The sequence below is a fragment of the Ascaphus truei genome, chromosome 5, assembly GCF_040206685.1.
Source record: "Ascaphus truei isolate aAscTru1 chromosome 5, aAscTru1.hap1, whole genome shotgun sequence".
Lineage (NCBI taxonomy): Eukaryota > Metazoa > Chordata > Amphibia > Anura > Ascaphidae > Ascaphus > Ascaphus truei.
The window spans coordinates 44,172,585-44,188,813 of NC_134487.1; the positions used below are offsets into that span (position 1 = coordinate 44,172,585).

A 16,229-nucleotide genomic window follows, 5' to 3' on the forward strand; every position below is an offset into this window, starting at 1 on the left:
TTCCCCCCTATGCTCCGATCCCCCTTCCGATTCCAATCCTGCCCTGATCCCCCTCCGATTCACCCCCGTGTGTATTTGTGTGTATGTGAGTGCCTGTGTGTGTGTGAGTGCCTGTGAGCCTGTGAGTGTGTGATGGTGCCTGTGTGTGATTGTGCCTGTGTGAGGGTGCCTGTCTGTGAGTGCCTGTGAGTGTGTGAGGGTGCCTGTGTGTGTGAGGGGGCTGAGGGTGCCATGGGTCTGAGGGTGCTGAGGGGCGGAGGTGCCGAGGGTCCAAGGGGCTGAGGGGCGGCTGCAGTGCTGCGCTGTGGGGCAGTCCCGCCCCCTCACGTCATGGCCGCGTCCCCTCACCTGTTTTGGCCACGCCCCCCCCAGCGCCTGAAAAAAATTCACCGCAGATCGCGGTACAGTGAATTGCTCGCGCCGCCGGCAAGCAAGGCGGCCGTGTGGGCGTGTGCAGTGGGGCCTTAGCCTTAGATCCAATTGCACTGTTGATATAAGGAATAAAGATATAAAAAGCTCTACTGCAGATACTGGACCAAATATTAGAAAATAACTTAGGGTGTCCTAACTCAAATACTAGAAAATATACAAAAATTAATTAGGTATATCTGTCTTTAAACATAATACTAGATACATACAGAAGAATGAATTAAGTAATACAACTGTTGTGTATCATTGTTTGCCTTCACCAAAAAACTCCAAAGTTATGATTAGGTTTCGCAAGTATTTCTCCTCTGTCTCATATCTTCAAATGCCAAATCTCTTACATATTTCAGTGTTATGTAGAAAAAAATAAAATATGCGCTCACCAAATATAGACTATAGAAAAAATAGATACCGTAACAGAAGTATAAAAGTTCTTGTATGTGGATTGTAATAGTAGATGTCTCTTATGAGGAGAATAAAGTGAAACAGATGTATTATAGGCGCCAATATGATAAAGGATATATCACACCAAATGCAGGGCCAAGGTGAGGCTCAGGATAGATGAGTTGTGCGGACGAAGGATGGTAGCAAGCAGTGGATAATTTTGAGAGTATCCCCTCTCAGCTGCTCAAACAGCTACTGCACCGGAACGGATCTGCAGAGGAGACGCTGCACACGCCAGCCGGCGTGTGTGTGTGTACTCTCACTGCCTGCTCGCGGGATGGATGCCGTGCAGCGTGTTGGCGATTTCTCAGCAGCAGATTCGTCTGTCAGAGTTTTCAGCTGATTCGCCTCCAGGTCAACTCACGGGAGCAGCGGCAGTCTCGGCGTCACTTTTAGGGGTCCTTGCAAGCCACCCTACGCGTTTCGAAAGCAATCTGCTTTCTTCCTCAGGGAGAGTGTGAGAGTACACACACACACGCCGGCTGGCGTGTGCAGCGTTTCCTCTGCAGATCCGTTCCGGTGCAGTAGCTGTTTGAGCAGCTGAGAGGGGATACTCTCAAAATTATCCACTGCTTGCTACCATCCTTCGTCCGCACAACTCATCTATCCTGAGCCTCACCTTGGCCCTGCATTTGGTGTGATATATCCTTTATCATATTGGCGCCTATAATACATCTGTTTCACTTTGTATTTCATTCTGACCAGGGGGTCAGTTTTAGTATGTAGGCAGCCCCTGCAAAGAGTCCAATTAACTTTGCAAGGTTTTACCTTGTATTTACATAGGGTGTTACTACCATCTAGTTAGCGCTCACCTGCTCTGTGTTATGAGGAGAATAACCTTCTGAGAGGAAGGTGTCCTGCTATGTGGAAGTGCTTCTCTGAGGTAAAAGGGATTTCCTTTTCTGAGGGAGCAGTGGAAGAAGTGTCTACTCACTTTGGCTGCTTGTTGGAAAAGATAGCACACTTTCCTTTGCAGACCGGAAACAGGCTAAGGGGCATAGCAATATGCAGATAAAGCAGGGGGAGAGGACTAAACCAATCTCAAATATGTGCATTGGGAGGTTTCCAGGGCAACTGACTAGAGGCTGTGTAAAAGGGTATTACTTGTAACAACTACTGTACAGTATGTTGCAATATACACAGATCTGGCTGCTTCAGAGCGGGTAAAAACATGCAACTTTAGCTGGGGAGGGCTGGCAGCCTGAGAGCAGAAAAATACAGAGAAATAAAGAATCCTGTTCCAGGACACTCCCCGTCTGGTATCAGTAGATACCACTATCGGATTTTTTCCCCAACCCTTTGGTTAGTAGGCTGAGTTCTTCCCTCACAGAGAAGCCCAGACTCTTGATTGCGTCCTTGAAAGTGAACTTCTATATTCTGTAATTCTCAGGATGGTCGTCGAAGTTGGTCAGTCCTGTTTGCACCATGTCATGCCGGATCATGTACTGTACCTGCCCATGTCTGTTAGGCCTGATGCATCGGTGTGTTGGTCTTGCGGAGGTTGTGATCAGTCGTGCCTTGCGGTCGCCACTTCCTTGATGTTGATGTGCGATGACTGCTGTTAGTGTGAGGCGCTGTGTTTCTCCGTGTGGGCATACCTGTATTGCGAGCCTGTAGTAGTGCATCCGTATGCCTGCTGGCGTGTGTATCACTGTTGTGGCTGTAGCTATCCCAGGTTGCGTGTGCCTTTGAAGAAACAGCATCTTCTCTACGTGGATCTTGCAAGTCCTCGGCAACTGTGATGTCCTCCTCGTCGTGTAGAGATGGTGCGCTGGTGTTTACACTGGGAAGGCTCCTCACATAGGTTTTAGTGCATTGGACTGGATCCTCTGAGGCTATCCGGCTGTACGATCGCTCCCCGCCATCCTGTCATGCGGCTGCCTTTAAGACTTGGGCTTGGGGTACGGCGTCGGCGTCTTCTTCCTTACTTAAGAATTCTAAGCCAGCATCCAACTCAGCCTTCCTACGTGCAGTTGCTTCTGTGGCTGTGTGCTCTTACTCTTCGATATGCGCTCTCTCTATCCTCATGGCTGCCTGTTTCTGAGCATATTCGGCCCTTGCACGAACAGCCTTTGCTATAGCTCGCGCCTTGGTAGCGCTTGGGCTAGATGCATTAGATCGTGCTGATTTTGCTAACCTTGATGACTGCCTGGATGGGCTGGAGCGCTGTGATGCGGTCTCCAGCAAAATGTATTTTCTCTGGACTTCGGCCTCCACGATAGCGGTCTTTCACAAAGCCATCGCGTTCCAGAACGGCTGCTTCCTGCAGGTCACGTTCTCCAAGGCTTTTTTCCATGTTGATCCTTCTCAGGTAGGTGGGATATGTTTGTGACAGCATTTGATAATGTTTGTGGCTTGACCTCAGTTGGGGTATAGCCTGAGAGCAGGAAAAATGCAGAAAAATAAACAATCCTGTTCCAGGACAAATAGAATGCCATGTAGACAAAGCAAATTTTCAAAGCAGCATAGAATCTGTTATTTTACTGTGTGATCTAAACAGGGTATACATGAAAGAAATTTACAATAGCTCAATAAAGACCCATAAGACTTGTTTGGACACATGTACTCGCAAAATGCAATGTTTCTGGGTCTGAGGAAAGGGCCATGGGTGTTGCATTTTGTGAGTACAGTATATGGGGGCTATGCACTAAGCAGTGATAAGTCGTTTTAAGAGCGCAAAGTGCTTTTAGAACGTGGAGTTCCGCCGAGCGCTATGCACTAAGCCGCGCAAACAGGCACTTTGCGCTCTAAAACGGGCTTTTCCTTGAAATTTTTTCTAAGTCCAACTTTTATCGTACGATCAGCTGTTTGCGCTGAATCCTGCCCTTCTGCGGGATTCACTAAGCAACGCAAACTGATCGTACGTTAAAGTTGCGTTGAATAAAGCTCACCAGCTAAAGGCAGTGATAAAAAAAGCTGGACTTAGAAAAAAATCTTTGTTTACCTTTTTGAAGGCGCAAAACCAATACAACAGGCCGGCGGGTGTCCCCTGAGGGAGGCTGAAGGTTGCGCGGGTGTCCCCGGCTATCCCCGCGGCCGTCCTGGGTCCCCGCGGGAGTCCTGGGGTACCCGCGGGCCTGCGGTACCAATGTTGTGCCAACAAAAATAGTAAACATTATTTCTAACTAAATACACCGCCCTAACACATACAGTACAATAATGTGCAAAATAACGATTATCCAGATATGGATAATAGCTTATTTGCCCATTATTAAACACTGATTTAGCATACTGTACCTAAATAAAGTCAATAAAACAGTGGCCAGCTAATCCAATCAATACAAGCAATAGCAACATAAACAATGAATTAATTAAACCATTAACCAATGAAACCAATTAATTCCTAAACCAACTCAAAATGAATAGTAACACTAACCAATCAAACAAATTAATCACAACACCATTAATGAATGTAACATTAAAAGACAAAGAAATACATTCAAACAATCTCTGAAAGAACCATAAAACGCATTAGCCAACATAATACAACATTAACTACAAACGAACACCAATCGCAAACATTTTATTACATTAAGCATGAAAAAAAAAAACAATGACATCCACCTAAGAAACTGACATTAAAAACCCAACAGCAATACCAAGCCACAAATGCCCCCAAATATTGTAATAATAATGTATTAATCTGTACCCTAAAGTGGTACAGATTAATATATTATCAGTCAATGTGCCTCCCCCAAAAAATCAAAAATCACATCCAATGAAAACACCTGTAAAAAGAGACATTTACAAACATTGAATATATTACTTACCATTAGAAGCGGTGGCCCTCCGACTCCTGGGGAAACAGGAAGCTCACGTACCTTGAAGGCCTCCAACAGCATCCGATGCCATCTGCCATGAAGATTCGGCTCAGGTACCCCAATCTTCTTTTTTCTTTCTTTAATCACCTTCTTCTATCTTCATCTGTAACCATTTCTTGTTCTTCTTTATCTTCTTTCTTCATCTGTCAATCCAAAATACCCCATGTTAAATCCCAGCCGATGCGTCTCGTCGGCTTCTTGGGCTCAAATGAGGCGTCACGGCCTTATATATGGCTTGTGACGTCACATTTAGCCTCAAAATGGTTAACAGCCACCTGATTGGCTGTTAAAAACATGTTCCGACTTAAAAAAAAATTTTTTTTGACATGACGTCACTTAAAGGGAATGATGCCAGCCAATCAGAATGGCTGTGCTTCATTTGCCTTTAAGATGACATCACGAAATCCAAGATGGCCGGCGTCACATGGTATTTCAGCCAATCAGAGTGTGGAATTGGTTCCCAAAATCTGTTTGGCTGAAATACCATGTGACGCCGGCTTCATGACGTCATCTTAAAGGCAAATGAAGCACAGCCATTCTGATTGGCTGGCATCATTCCCTTTAAGTGACGTCATGTCAAAAAAAAATTTTTTAAGTCGGAACATGTTTTTAACAGCCAATCAGGTGGCTGTTAACCATTTTGAGGCTAAATGTGACGTCAAAAGCCATATTTAAGGCCATGACGCCTCATTTGAGCCCAAGAAGCCGACGAGACAGCATCGGCTGGGATTTAACATGGGGTATTTTGGATTGACAGATGAAGAAAGAAGATAAAGAAGAACAAGAAATGGTTACAGATGAAGATAGAAGAAGGTGATTAAAGAAAGAAAAAAGAAGATTGGGGTACCTGAGCCGGATCTTCATGGCAGATGGCATCGGATGCTGTTGGAGGCCTTCAAGGTACGTGAGCTTCCTGTTACCCCAGGAGTCAGAGGGCCACCGCTTCTAATGGTCAGTAATATATAGAATGTTTGTAAATGTCTTTTTTTACAGGTTTGTTCATTGGATGTGATTGTTGATTTTTTGGGGGAGGCACATTGACGGATAATATATTAATCTGTACCACTTTAGGGTACAGATTAATACATTATTATTACAATATTTGGGGGGCATTTCTGGCTTGGTATTGCTGTTGGTTTTTTTAATGTCAGTTTCTTATGTGGATGTCATTGTTAGTATTTTTCCTGCTTAATGTAATAAAATGTTTGCGATTGGTGTTCGTTTGTAGTTAATGTTGTATTATGTTGGCTAATGCGTTTTATGGTTCTTTCAGAGATTGTTTGAATGTATTTATTTGTCTTTTAATGTTACATTCATTAATGTTGTTGTAATTAATTTGTTTGATTGGTTAGTGTTACTATTCATTTTGAGTTGGTTTAGGAATTAATTGGTTTCATTGGTTAATGGTTTTATTAAATAATTGTTGATGTTGTTACTGCTTGTATTGATTGGATTAGCTGGCTACTGTTGTTATTGAGTTTATTTAGGTATGCTAATGCAGTGTTTAATAATGGACAAATAATCTATTATCCATATCTGGATAATAGTTATTTTGCACATTATTGTACTGTATGTGTTAGGGAGGAGGGCGGGAGGGGGGTCGTGTATTGATGTTTGTTAATTCTTTTTTAAATATACATTTTAATTATAGTGTAGATGTGCAGGGGGTCTCCGGGAGCTGACCCGCGTTGGTTTCAGGTCCGAGGACCCCCTACTTCAGGAGATACAGGCCCCGTTATGGGGTGCCGGTATCCCCTGCACTTTCACGCGTCCGCGTCACGTGACCGGGACATTGAAATTCTGCAGGGAATACCGGTACCCCATAACGGGGCCTGTATCTCCTGAAGTAGAGGGTCCTCGGACCTGAAACCAATGCGGTTCAGCTCGGGAGACCCCCTGCTCATGTACACTATAATTAAAATGTATTTATTTATTGTACGATCGCCTGTAACAGCCTTGCAAGGAGATTTCAAATCTCCATGCAAATGTTACAAGCGGCTTTTTTTTCAATCAACTAGCGTACGGGAACTTTAAGTGCGATAGCAGGGGGGAAATACATTGCACGCACGATAAGCCAGTTTTGGGCACGTCCGATAAAAAATGGGCTGCGGGCCTTAGTGAATCGCGCCGCCGGCTTCGTTTTTTATCGGACGTGCTCATTTTTTTCAGGCCAGCGCGAAAGCTCGGAGCTTAGTGCATAGCCCCCACAGTGTCCAAACTGTGTTATCTTATGTGACTCTTGTTGATATTGTTGAGTGCTGATCCATTTTTGCTTTACTACAGTAGTGTTGTGCCATGTGCCATGGCGGTCCACAGACTTCTCTGGTATCTCCTTGACAGGAGGAAGCTAATCTAAATTGTGCATGTTGATGCAGCGGTACAATTTTGATAAGGCATCATCAACTTTACATGAATTAAAAAAATGGAAATTATATCAATAAAAAAAAAAAATATTCTTGACAAAAAATATTAACTTAATTGAATACAAATGTAATTAACTGTCACAGATCCATTTCAATCCCCATTTATGAGCTATTTAAATGGACAATATATTACAACTAACATCTCATCATTTCTATGCTTACACACTTTGCATAATTGAATAGTTGATGACCTATGCTAGTATCATTAGGCAATAGATGAAACAGAGAATTCATGTAAAAGAAAAAGAGTGAGGAACAAGTAAAATATAAAATTAATGAGAGCAGGGAAAAGATAAAAGGAATACAAAATAACATGTGTGTTCTAACGAATAAATAATGTTTTTCTAATTATAACACATTTATTAAAACTGTTTTGAGTACATACTGTATAGGTTGTGATTCCTTTAATGGGATAAACATATAAATTGTACAAGGTTTTCTTGTGCATAAGCTTCCGAGACGGCAAAGGTCTCTGAAGGTGGAAGGTTAAGAGGTGCATAGCAGCAGGGGGTCTTCATATGTGTTTGAAGTGTTCAGAGGTTTAGTATACTGTAGCGTGGATATTGTCCTCGGGTATCAGTGTAGAGTTTGAACAGATAGAGATGTGAATAGGACTGTATACACCTGAGGGTTTTTTTTTATAGTGAGTTATAAATCCGCAGTTCTGACTCAAGTAATTTTTCCTGGAGTCCAAAATACTGATGTCATTCAGTTCCTACGATCTTCTGTCCTGAGTATTGTTAAAGTTATTTCTTAGAATTAATACAGATACATCATTAGTAGAATGTCCAGAAAATGCTGCTCATTTGGTGTTTTGGTGTCAGGGTCAGATATGTGTCAGTATCTGTGCTGGTTCATCTTTTTGTGGAGGGTTTGTTGGTTTCCCCCAACCTACTTCAAATTAGAGCATTATATTATTATTATATTGGAAACAATATAGTACATAGCTTGATTTTCAGGTTAAAGCCTCTTTACTTTTATGGTTCCTTGATGTGCTGTATAGATTATATATTATACTGAAATGTGTTTACATGTTTCAAATGTCAGATTATGGCAAGGTGAAGTACCTAATACAGATTGAAGCCCATATCTAATAAGGTTAGAGAGAGGGGGCTGGTTCAGTGAATATATAATTTTCATTCATAGCCTATGAATATCCTGGACACAGTTTGCTAATCTTCTGAACACCTCATTCACAGATGAAGATCACTGCTGGGATTATCCACATGCACTATGTATTTAAGACTTCCATCTCCTGTTTGGAGATCACATGTGATACAAATAAAAACCCTCTGCAGTCTTGAAAGCTTATGCACAAGAAAACATTCCATGATTGATATGTTGGTCTATTAAAAGGTATAACAAACTAGAATGTATCTTACTTTAATTACGTCTATGTCATATACCGGTAATTATTTTAAATTTGTGATACTAAATATGTGATAATTGTGGAATTACATTTTTAAATAAGTACACAGATACCCACACCCAGCAAGCTCTAAGAAACCCCAAACACTACCGCGTGTGTGTGTGCATGTGCGTGTGTGCGTGTGTGTGTGTGTGTCTGTGTGTGTCAATTGGAGTGCTACTGTGCGTGGCTAAATGTATACAACAAAAAACAAAGTAGCCCAAAGCTACATCCATTATGACAAAAATACACAGTGGAATACATCTCTTGAAAAAGGGTAATTTAGTTAAACCCTTTGGCCAAAGCATTTTAAGCCTGCAAGCCACATCAAGGCATAACCAAATTTGCAGGTCCTAACACTAACTGATTACAATTCTTATTTACCTCTATAATTAGAGGAAGAATGATTGCATTTGATCTGTTCCAACCAGCTGCATGAAAGACATTTGTCCTACTGGTCGCAGCTGTTCTTGGAGGTTAGTGGCCCCTCCCTCCAAAGTTTAAGCACACCCCTCCCCACTTTCCAAGAAAGCAGGTCTTTCATGCAGCTGGTTTGGACAGATCCAATGTGCTTATTCTTCCTCTAATTATAGAGGTAAATAATAATTTGAATCAGTTAGTATTAGGACCTGCAAATTTGGTCATGCCTTGATGTGGCTTGCAGGCGTAAAATGCGTTGGCCAAAGGGTTTAACTAAATTACCCTCATACTACAATCTTCTAAGCATTTATATACACTATTATTAGTACATAGTTCAGCGTTCTTCTCACTAAACAGCAGTCACCGCTTTATTCTCTCAGCCGGTTTACCCTTTAGCAGGCATAGTTAATGCCCTTCTTTAAACAGTGTCTTTGTTGTAGTTTTGGATAGGTTGAAATCAATTCAAATATTTTATATGATTCAGAGCATACAACCATAACCACAAGACTACTGTGTCTCCTAGTATGAGTGGTATTAACTAAATGTTGCTATCCAGATGGAGTGGTACTATATCTCAAACCTCTTCAAGATCTGTGTAGTAAACAGAATTGACCATCACACAGTATATTCCCTCTTGAAAATGGAACCAACTGAAAAATGTTCGGCTTTCTATATTTTAGTATTTTGAAACAACCTTGTTCTAAATGTGTCACTGCAATTAGTGCACAGTGGTCCTCTTAGTTTTTACCAAGCGTAAGATTGTTGTGTATTAGTCTGATAAACATCATTAGTACTTCGGCTCGAGCTAAATTGCTCTGGCATTTTACTGATGAGGCACATTGCCCCAGTAAATTGTGGCCATTAAAATGATCAGTATTGCAGTTCACATTCCCTTTTTATATCTAAAAGGAAAAAGGGTATCTGAAAACTACAGTAGTAGTGAAACCTATATGTGATTCAGATGGAGACATTGTTTCCCCAACAATGTTTCTGGCTTTCCCTTGCTTTAACATCTTTTTTTTTGTATGAGTTGAATGTGGAGCTGATGTACACCTCATATGTTTTGTTCTAGTCATGTTCAGTATTAACATTTTTTTTGTCTACTGTATGTAGTACTGTACGTAACAATCCAGCAGGTTTGTTTTGCTAGCATACATGGTTGCTGAAAATATTAATCCGGCTCTGTTGATCTTAAAGCGGCAATCTGCAAAAATAGTAAAAAAAGGGTTACTAGCATGGTTAGCGTGTACTGGGCCCCACCCTATGTTACCATGGGATCATGACATCACAGAGATTACAAAAGGGGAGGGGAAGGTTCAAGATGGTTAGTTTCCAGGAGGACAAGAAGAGAGGAGCCTCAGGAAGGAGAGATAAGGATGTTCATAATACAATAGTTCGGACCAGCCCTCTTCTTTATTATTTTATAGCTAGGGACAGTACCCTGGTTAAGTTAGGATCCCAGAAGAAGATTGAGGGAGTCCAATATGCCACAGAGGGCCTCAGTAACGAGGACTCGTGGGTGTTGGCAGGTCGATTCTAACCGATGATCTGTATTAACAGTCCTCTGAGATAAAAAATGTTGAGTGCGCGCGGTCCCACAGAAATTTTCTTGTGTGTCCCAATTGGTGTGTTAATAGTCTCTCTGTAGCTCCTCACTCTCCCGTGATCAGCGGGGCAAACAACCGAATATATGCACACATATAGCAGGGCGCAAAAGAGAAGAGAAAACACACTGTTAGCATGAGTAAAAAACTAATTAATATTTATGACATGCATGAAATTACACTTACATAAAAATGGATGACAGTGAATCCAAACTTCGCTGGAGGGGAAGATGAGTGCGCTATGCTGCCTCTTAAGCCAGATCCCAAAAGGGCTTGATGGTCCGGTTGTATAGTTCGTAATGTTCCAATCTCAAAAAATCACCCTGCACCTCGCGCTACAAACACCACAGGGAAGTACCACAGCTGCCCGGAGGAACGTGATGACGCTGCCTCGCTGCTGCGTGTGACGTCACCTCTACGCATTTCGCGTCATGCAACGCTTCGTCAGGAGGTATGATTGACAGCATAGACGTCCAGTTAAAATACACGAATAGGTACGGTAGCTCATTATGTTATAATGCCATTAGGATAGTGAATGAAATCGATTGGTGGGTTTTGTTCAGTATTCGTGTATTTTAACTGGACGTCTATGCTGTCAATCATACCTCCTGAAGAAGCGTCGTATGACGCGAAACGCGTAGAGGTGACATCACACGCAGCAGCGAGGCAGCGTCATCCCGTTCCTCCGGGCAGCTGTGGTACTTCCCTGTGTTTGTAGCGCGAGGTGCAGGGGTAATTTTTTGAGATTGGAACATTACGAACTATACAACCGGACCATCAAGCCCTTTTGGGATCTGGCTTTTGAGGCAGCATAGCGCACTTACCTACCCCTCCAGCGAAGTTTGGATTCACTGTGATCCATTTTTATGTAAGTGTAATTTCATTCGTCATAAATATTAATTAGTTTTTTACTCATACTAATAGTGTGTTTTCTCTTCTCATTTGCGCCCTGCTATATGTGTGCATATTAACAGTCCTCTCCAGCTGCAGCGAAGTGGCAGTTCCTGCACAGACAAAAGGCATTGGGATCACTTGTACTGGACTCGCTATGATTCCCAATGGGCCTACCATTACCGGCATAATACAGAGGGGTTTTGTGAAGAGAAAATGACAGGGACCCAGGTCTCAGAACAGATAAGCAACTAAGATATATACCTCCCTCTGAGTGTTAAGTGTGGGCACCCAAGGAAGCACAGAATGCATCGATAAAAATAAAGTAACAGTACAACATTGTTTAAAGTGTGGTGTGCGATCCCCGTGCCTCAGGACTTGAGTAAATGACTGTTGTATGAAATAAGGTATGATAAAAAGTTCCTGGCGCCCATTATTCCACAATCTTGCTACCTTATCACCCAGCCGACTGAATCCAGCACCCTGAGTCAACAGTTACACAACAATGTGAACTCCCTTTTCACCCTTTGGAAGCCATAGTGGCCATGAAGGCATGCATTATTCATGCCTTCATACAGTACCACTATTGGTTCATATGGGATTAATAAACATATTTTGATTGAGAAGGCAGATGCCAGGTACTGTATATATTGCATTACAATATATAACTGGCATCTTCCTTAGAATATGGCTAACATGAGCCAGCGTTACAGCCAGTTAGTGGCATTAGCTGGCTAACGCCGCATTAGCCATATGCAAATGAGCGGCTGAACGGCTGTTGATTTTCATATATTTCGCTTTGAGGATACCCATTAAACCCAGGGAAAGTTAATGGACGTCACATTAGTAGTAGCAGCACAGGGTTAACAGACTTCTGAGGATCTACCCCTATGTGTAATAAAAAGAATGGTCCTGTTTTCTATGTTACATTAAGAAACTGATGACTATTAATTCCATTTAGTCCATCTTTAGCCTGTTGTAATGTACTTATCAATTATTGATATACTGGATGTATAGAAATCTATAGGCCCATGATAATGGATGTAATGGACTTTACACTTTTATTCCTACAGTTAGTGATATACCAAGGCTGATTTGAAATGTCTTGGAATTTGGATTTTCTAGAAAGCCTCACAAAAACCCACTTATAGTATGTAGGCATCTCTAAAAAGAAAGTTATTACAGCTCAACCCTGTTATAACGCGATCCGTTACAACGCGAATCCGCTTATAACACGAGGCAAGCGTGGCTCCTAATTTTCGTATCTATGAATACTTTACAACACGATTATTGGTGTCTTAAATACTTTATTGTACAATGCATACAATTGTACATTATTTCTAATGCAACCCGCTTATAATAACACAATGTGATTCTTTGGACCCCAAGCACAGCGTTATAAGGGGGTTTAGCTGTACAGGCATAACCCGCATTAACGTATGCAATGGGACCAGAGCATGTACAGTATGTAAAGCGAAAATGTACTTAAAGTGAAGCACTACCTTTTTTCCACATATCGATGCATGTACTGTACTGCAATCGTCATATACGTGCATAACAGCTGTAAATAACGCATTTGTAACAGGATCTGTAGTCTCCCCGCTTGCGTACAGCTTCGGTACAGGTAGGGAGCTGGAATTGCTGTTAAGGACGTGGTGACAGGTGCATGCGTGAGCTGCCGTTTGCTTATTGAGTGATATGTACTTACTCGCGAGTGTACTTAAAGTGAGTGTCCTTAAACCGGGGTATGCCTGTACTATGCCTTTTCTAAAATTGTGCACTACTTCTATGCTGTGTTGTGAAATTAAATAAAAGTAAGTTTGCAGTTGGTTAGGTAATAATATGGATTTCGTTTTGTTTGTTTTACGGTTCTCTTTAGTTTTGTGCATAGCATTTTGAGACTTTTTTTCAGGAATTTAGGTAGAAAAATGGTAGATTTGTAATTATACACCGTGATTTTTTACATATGAAATAGCTATTGTTATTAATGCTAACACTATATAGAAGTAAAAAGTTTGGAATTCACAGAGTACTGTGTTTAATTAGTGTGACTTATTACCATTTTTTTTACTGATGTTTACAACATTCCCTTTATTTGATCCTACTGTATGTGTATATTTGTATCTAAAAGTTGCAGTCTATATTATTTATACTAACTGTATTTCTCATTTTTCAGTCTCTTACAGTAAGTCACTAACAGTGGCCGTGTAAGCAGAACCAATTCCGGTTATACTGTAGTTCAGTGTCGGAATCAGTAAAAATAAATGTATTCTGCAGAACACAAGCTATAGAAATTATGCCTCTTTCTTATTGTCCACCACTAGTAAAAATAGTTGTGTCCAAGAGGATTTGACATATACTGTACAAGATTCTCTGTGTTCTTATGATTATTATCTCCTTGATTGATGACACTAAGAACTTCTTGCTTGCCCACTTATCTCAAAGTACTGTAGCTGAAAAAGAGGCAGTGCTGCTTTAATGTCAATTCTTGAAATATATATCTGTGCTTAAAATGTTCTATTTATTCTGTAGAGGAATTCCGGGGAAGAATTGTGGAACAATCATAATTACAGCAGAAGAGCTGAACAATTGCAGAGTAAGTAGCCTATGTTATTTTGCTGTTTCCCTATATTTAGATATAATAGCTTTTGATGAATTAAGTAAGCAGATTGATATATCTAGTGCCAGAAAGGTGACTTTTTTAGAAGGAGCCCTGAGAATTCAGCATGCTCTGAAGTGTTGGATCTGCATTTCTCTCTATCAGAATAAATACAATTAAGCAAGTCGTGGTTAAATAATACATTCTGACCTTTATACATGACAGATCTGGAATTATAAAACTATTGGTGATTCACAGACTCACAGTTGTGGATTATTGGATTTATATATTTTTTTAAAGTGCGTAATTTTTTATTTCAACGTTTCTCATGTGTGGGTGGATGGAACATTCTCATAAGGACTGGATTTCTGGTGAATCCTCATCTTGGGTATATGTTTTTGTGTGGCAGTGAATATTTATCTGATATGTGTTTTTTCACAATTTTCCCCAATGTAACATTCCTGATCATATCCTCTGTACTGAATAATGGGTACACTATTCTTAGATTTACAGGAATATAGTATAATCCTTCAGTGTTGAATAATTTGTTCGTGTGACTGCTTAAGGAAGGTTCACAAGTAGCATACTCTCTGGCCGCTTCTACTTTCCGTGGGCCCTAACAGTACAAGTCTTGCTAGGGACAGGCACTGGAGGGGTTAGATTATATCATAAGGGCCTCATGTGCTATTGCAGCCTTGAATATATTTACTGTATCCAGGGGCGGGCCTAGCAATAGTCTGAGGGTGCCAGCCTGGGGGAGGATACTGGTTGGGTTATATACAAATGTATGATGCCTATCAGTATCAGACCTGCCCTGTTATGGGGCAGGGTTACAAGCCCACCCCAGTGTATGAGATAATTTAACCCCTTCAGTGCCTGCGTTGCGTCTTGGCTTTACTCCTATCCAGACCCCAAAATAGGGCTTTTGCTCAAGTGGAGAGACAGAGAGAAGAGGAAAATAACGCCGGGAAATAATGCTGTTATTTAAAATGATGCCTAAGGCCGCACTTATAATGTGCGTGACGGCGACACGATGAGTGACGTCACCGGTCGCCGCTAGCGAAAGTTGGAGTTCGCCCTGCGACGACATCGCAGGCAACCAGGTCATTGGTTCAGAGGCTGTCACATGTGGCGACATCCTCTGAAAAATCTAATTTGACAGGCTTCCAAATTTTACGTTGCTGCCGTCGTGTCACGCTTCTTATAAGCGCACGCGACGACGGCAATACATTTGTTTTCGGGCAACGTCGTGTCGCCGGCACTATAAGCGCAGCTTAACTCTAGCTTTACACCAGGGGTGGGCAACTCCAGTCTTCAAGGTCGACCAACAGGTCAGGTATTCAGGATATCTCTGTTTCAGCACAGGTGGCTCAATTAAAGACTGAGACACTGATTGAGCCAGCTGGGCTGAACCACGGATATCTGGAAAACCTGACCTGTTAGTGGCCCATGAGGGCTGGAGTTGCTTACCCCTGATTTACACCTATCCAGACAGCCCTCTTTCAGTGTCCGAAATGGAGTAACTGCAAGTTTATGTGTAACTTCAATAACATAACGGTACATACCCTCGTTAACCTTACTTAACTTCAGTGGATGCACGATGTTATGATAACCCACCATGTGCATTCAATTATCACTAACGTCCATTCTAGTTAACACACGCTCTTTACAGGAGAAAACATATCTTAACATTCTGTTATTGTCCTTTGAAGATGCACTGTAAGTGTTAACATGATGAGTTAGGTTAACGACACGTTAAGTAGCTTTTTGGATATGGGTCATAGTGGTTTCATGATAAATAAGGCCTCGGCCATGTTTGCTGCTTGCTTGCGGAAGCGTGCTGACGCGTACTCCCGCTCAGCACTGAGCCCCTACAGCCGCAATTAGAGCGGCTTTAGTAGGGGCTCACCTGCGCTTCCGCGCGCTTGTGGAAGCGCAGGTCTTAGGGGAATTTAAAATTCCCCCGCTTGCCGGCGAGACAGGCCAGTCACGTGAGCGGTTCGCCCAATGAGGGCGAACCAGCTCCGTGACGTCACTGGCCCGCCCCCGGCCAGTGACGCACCCGCCCCCGGCCCGCCCCCTGACGGCCTGCTGAGAGCGCGTGCGGTAAACAACCGCAAGGCCAGGGAAAGCACCCGCTTTCCCTGAGCCTTAGCGCGCCTCAGCGAGCAAGCAGGGAGCATGGACTCGGCC

General features: G+C 42.1%; 1 protein-coding gene across 2 annotated transcripts in view; it reads left to right on the forward strand.

Moving 5' to 3' along the window:
* The window catches only part of CPNE8 (copine 8), a 458,893-nt gene that overhangs the window by 278,289 nt on the left and 164,375 nt on the right, over nt 1-16,229 (forward strand). For both annotated transcript variants that reach the window (XM_075599768.1, XM_075599767.1), the window contains exon 7: nt 13,970-14,033. In XM_075599768.1, the coding sequence (XP_075455883.1) occupies nt 13,970-14,033 (64 nt within the window). The remainder of the gene's footprint in view (nt 1-13,969; nt 14,034-16,229) is intronic.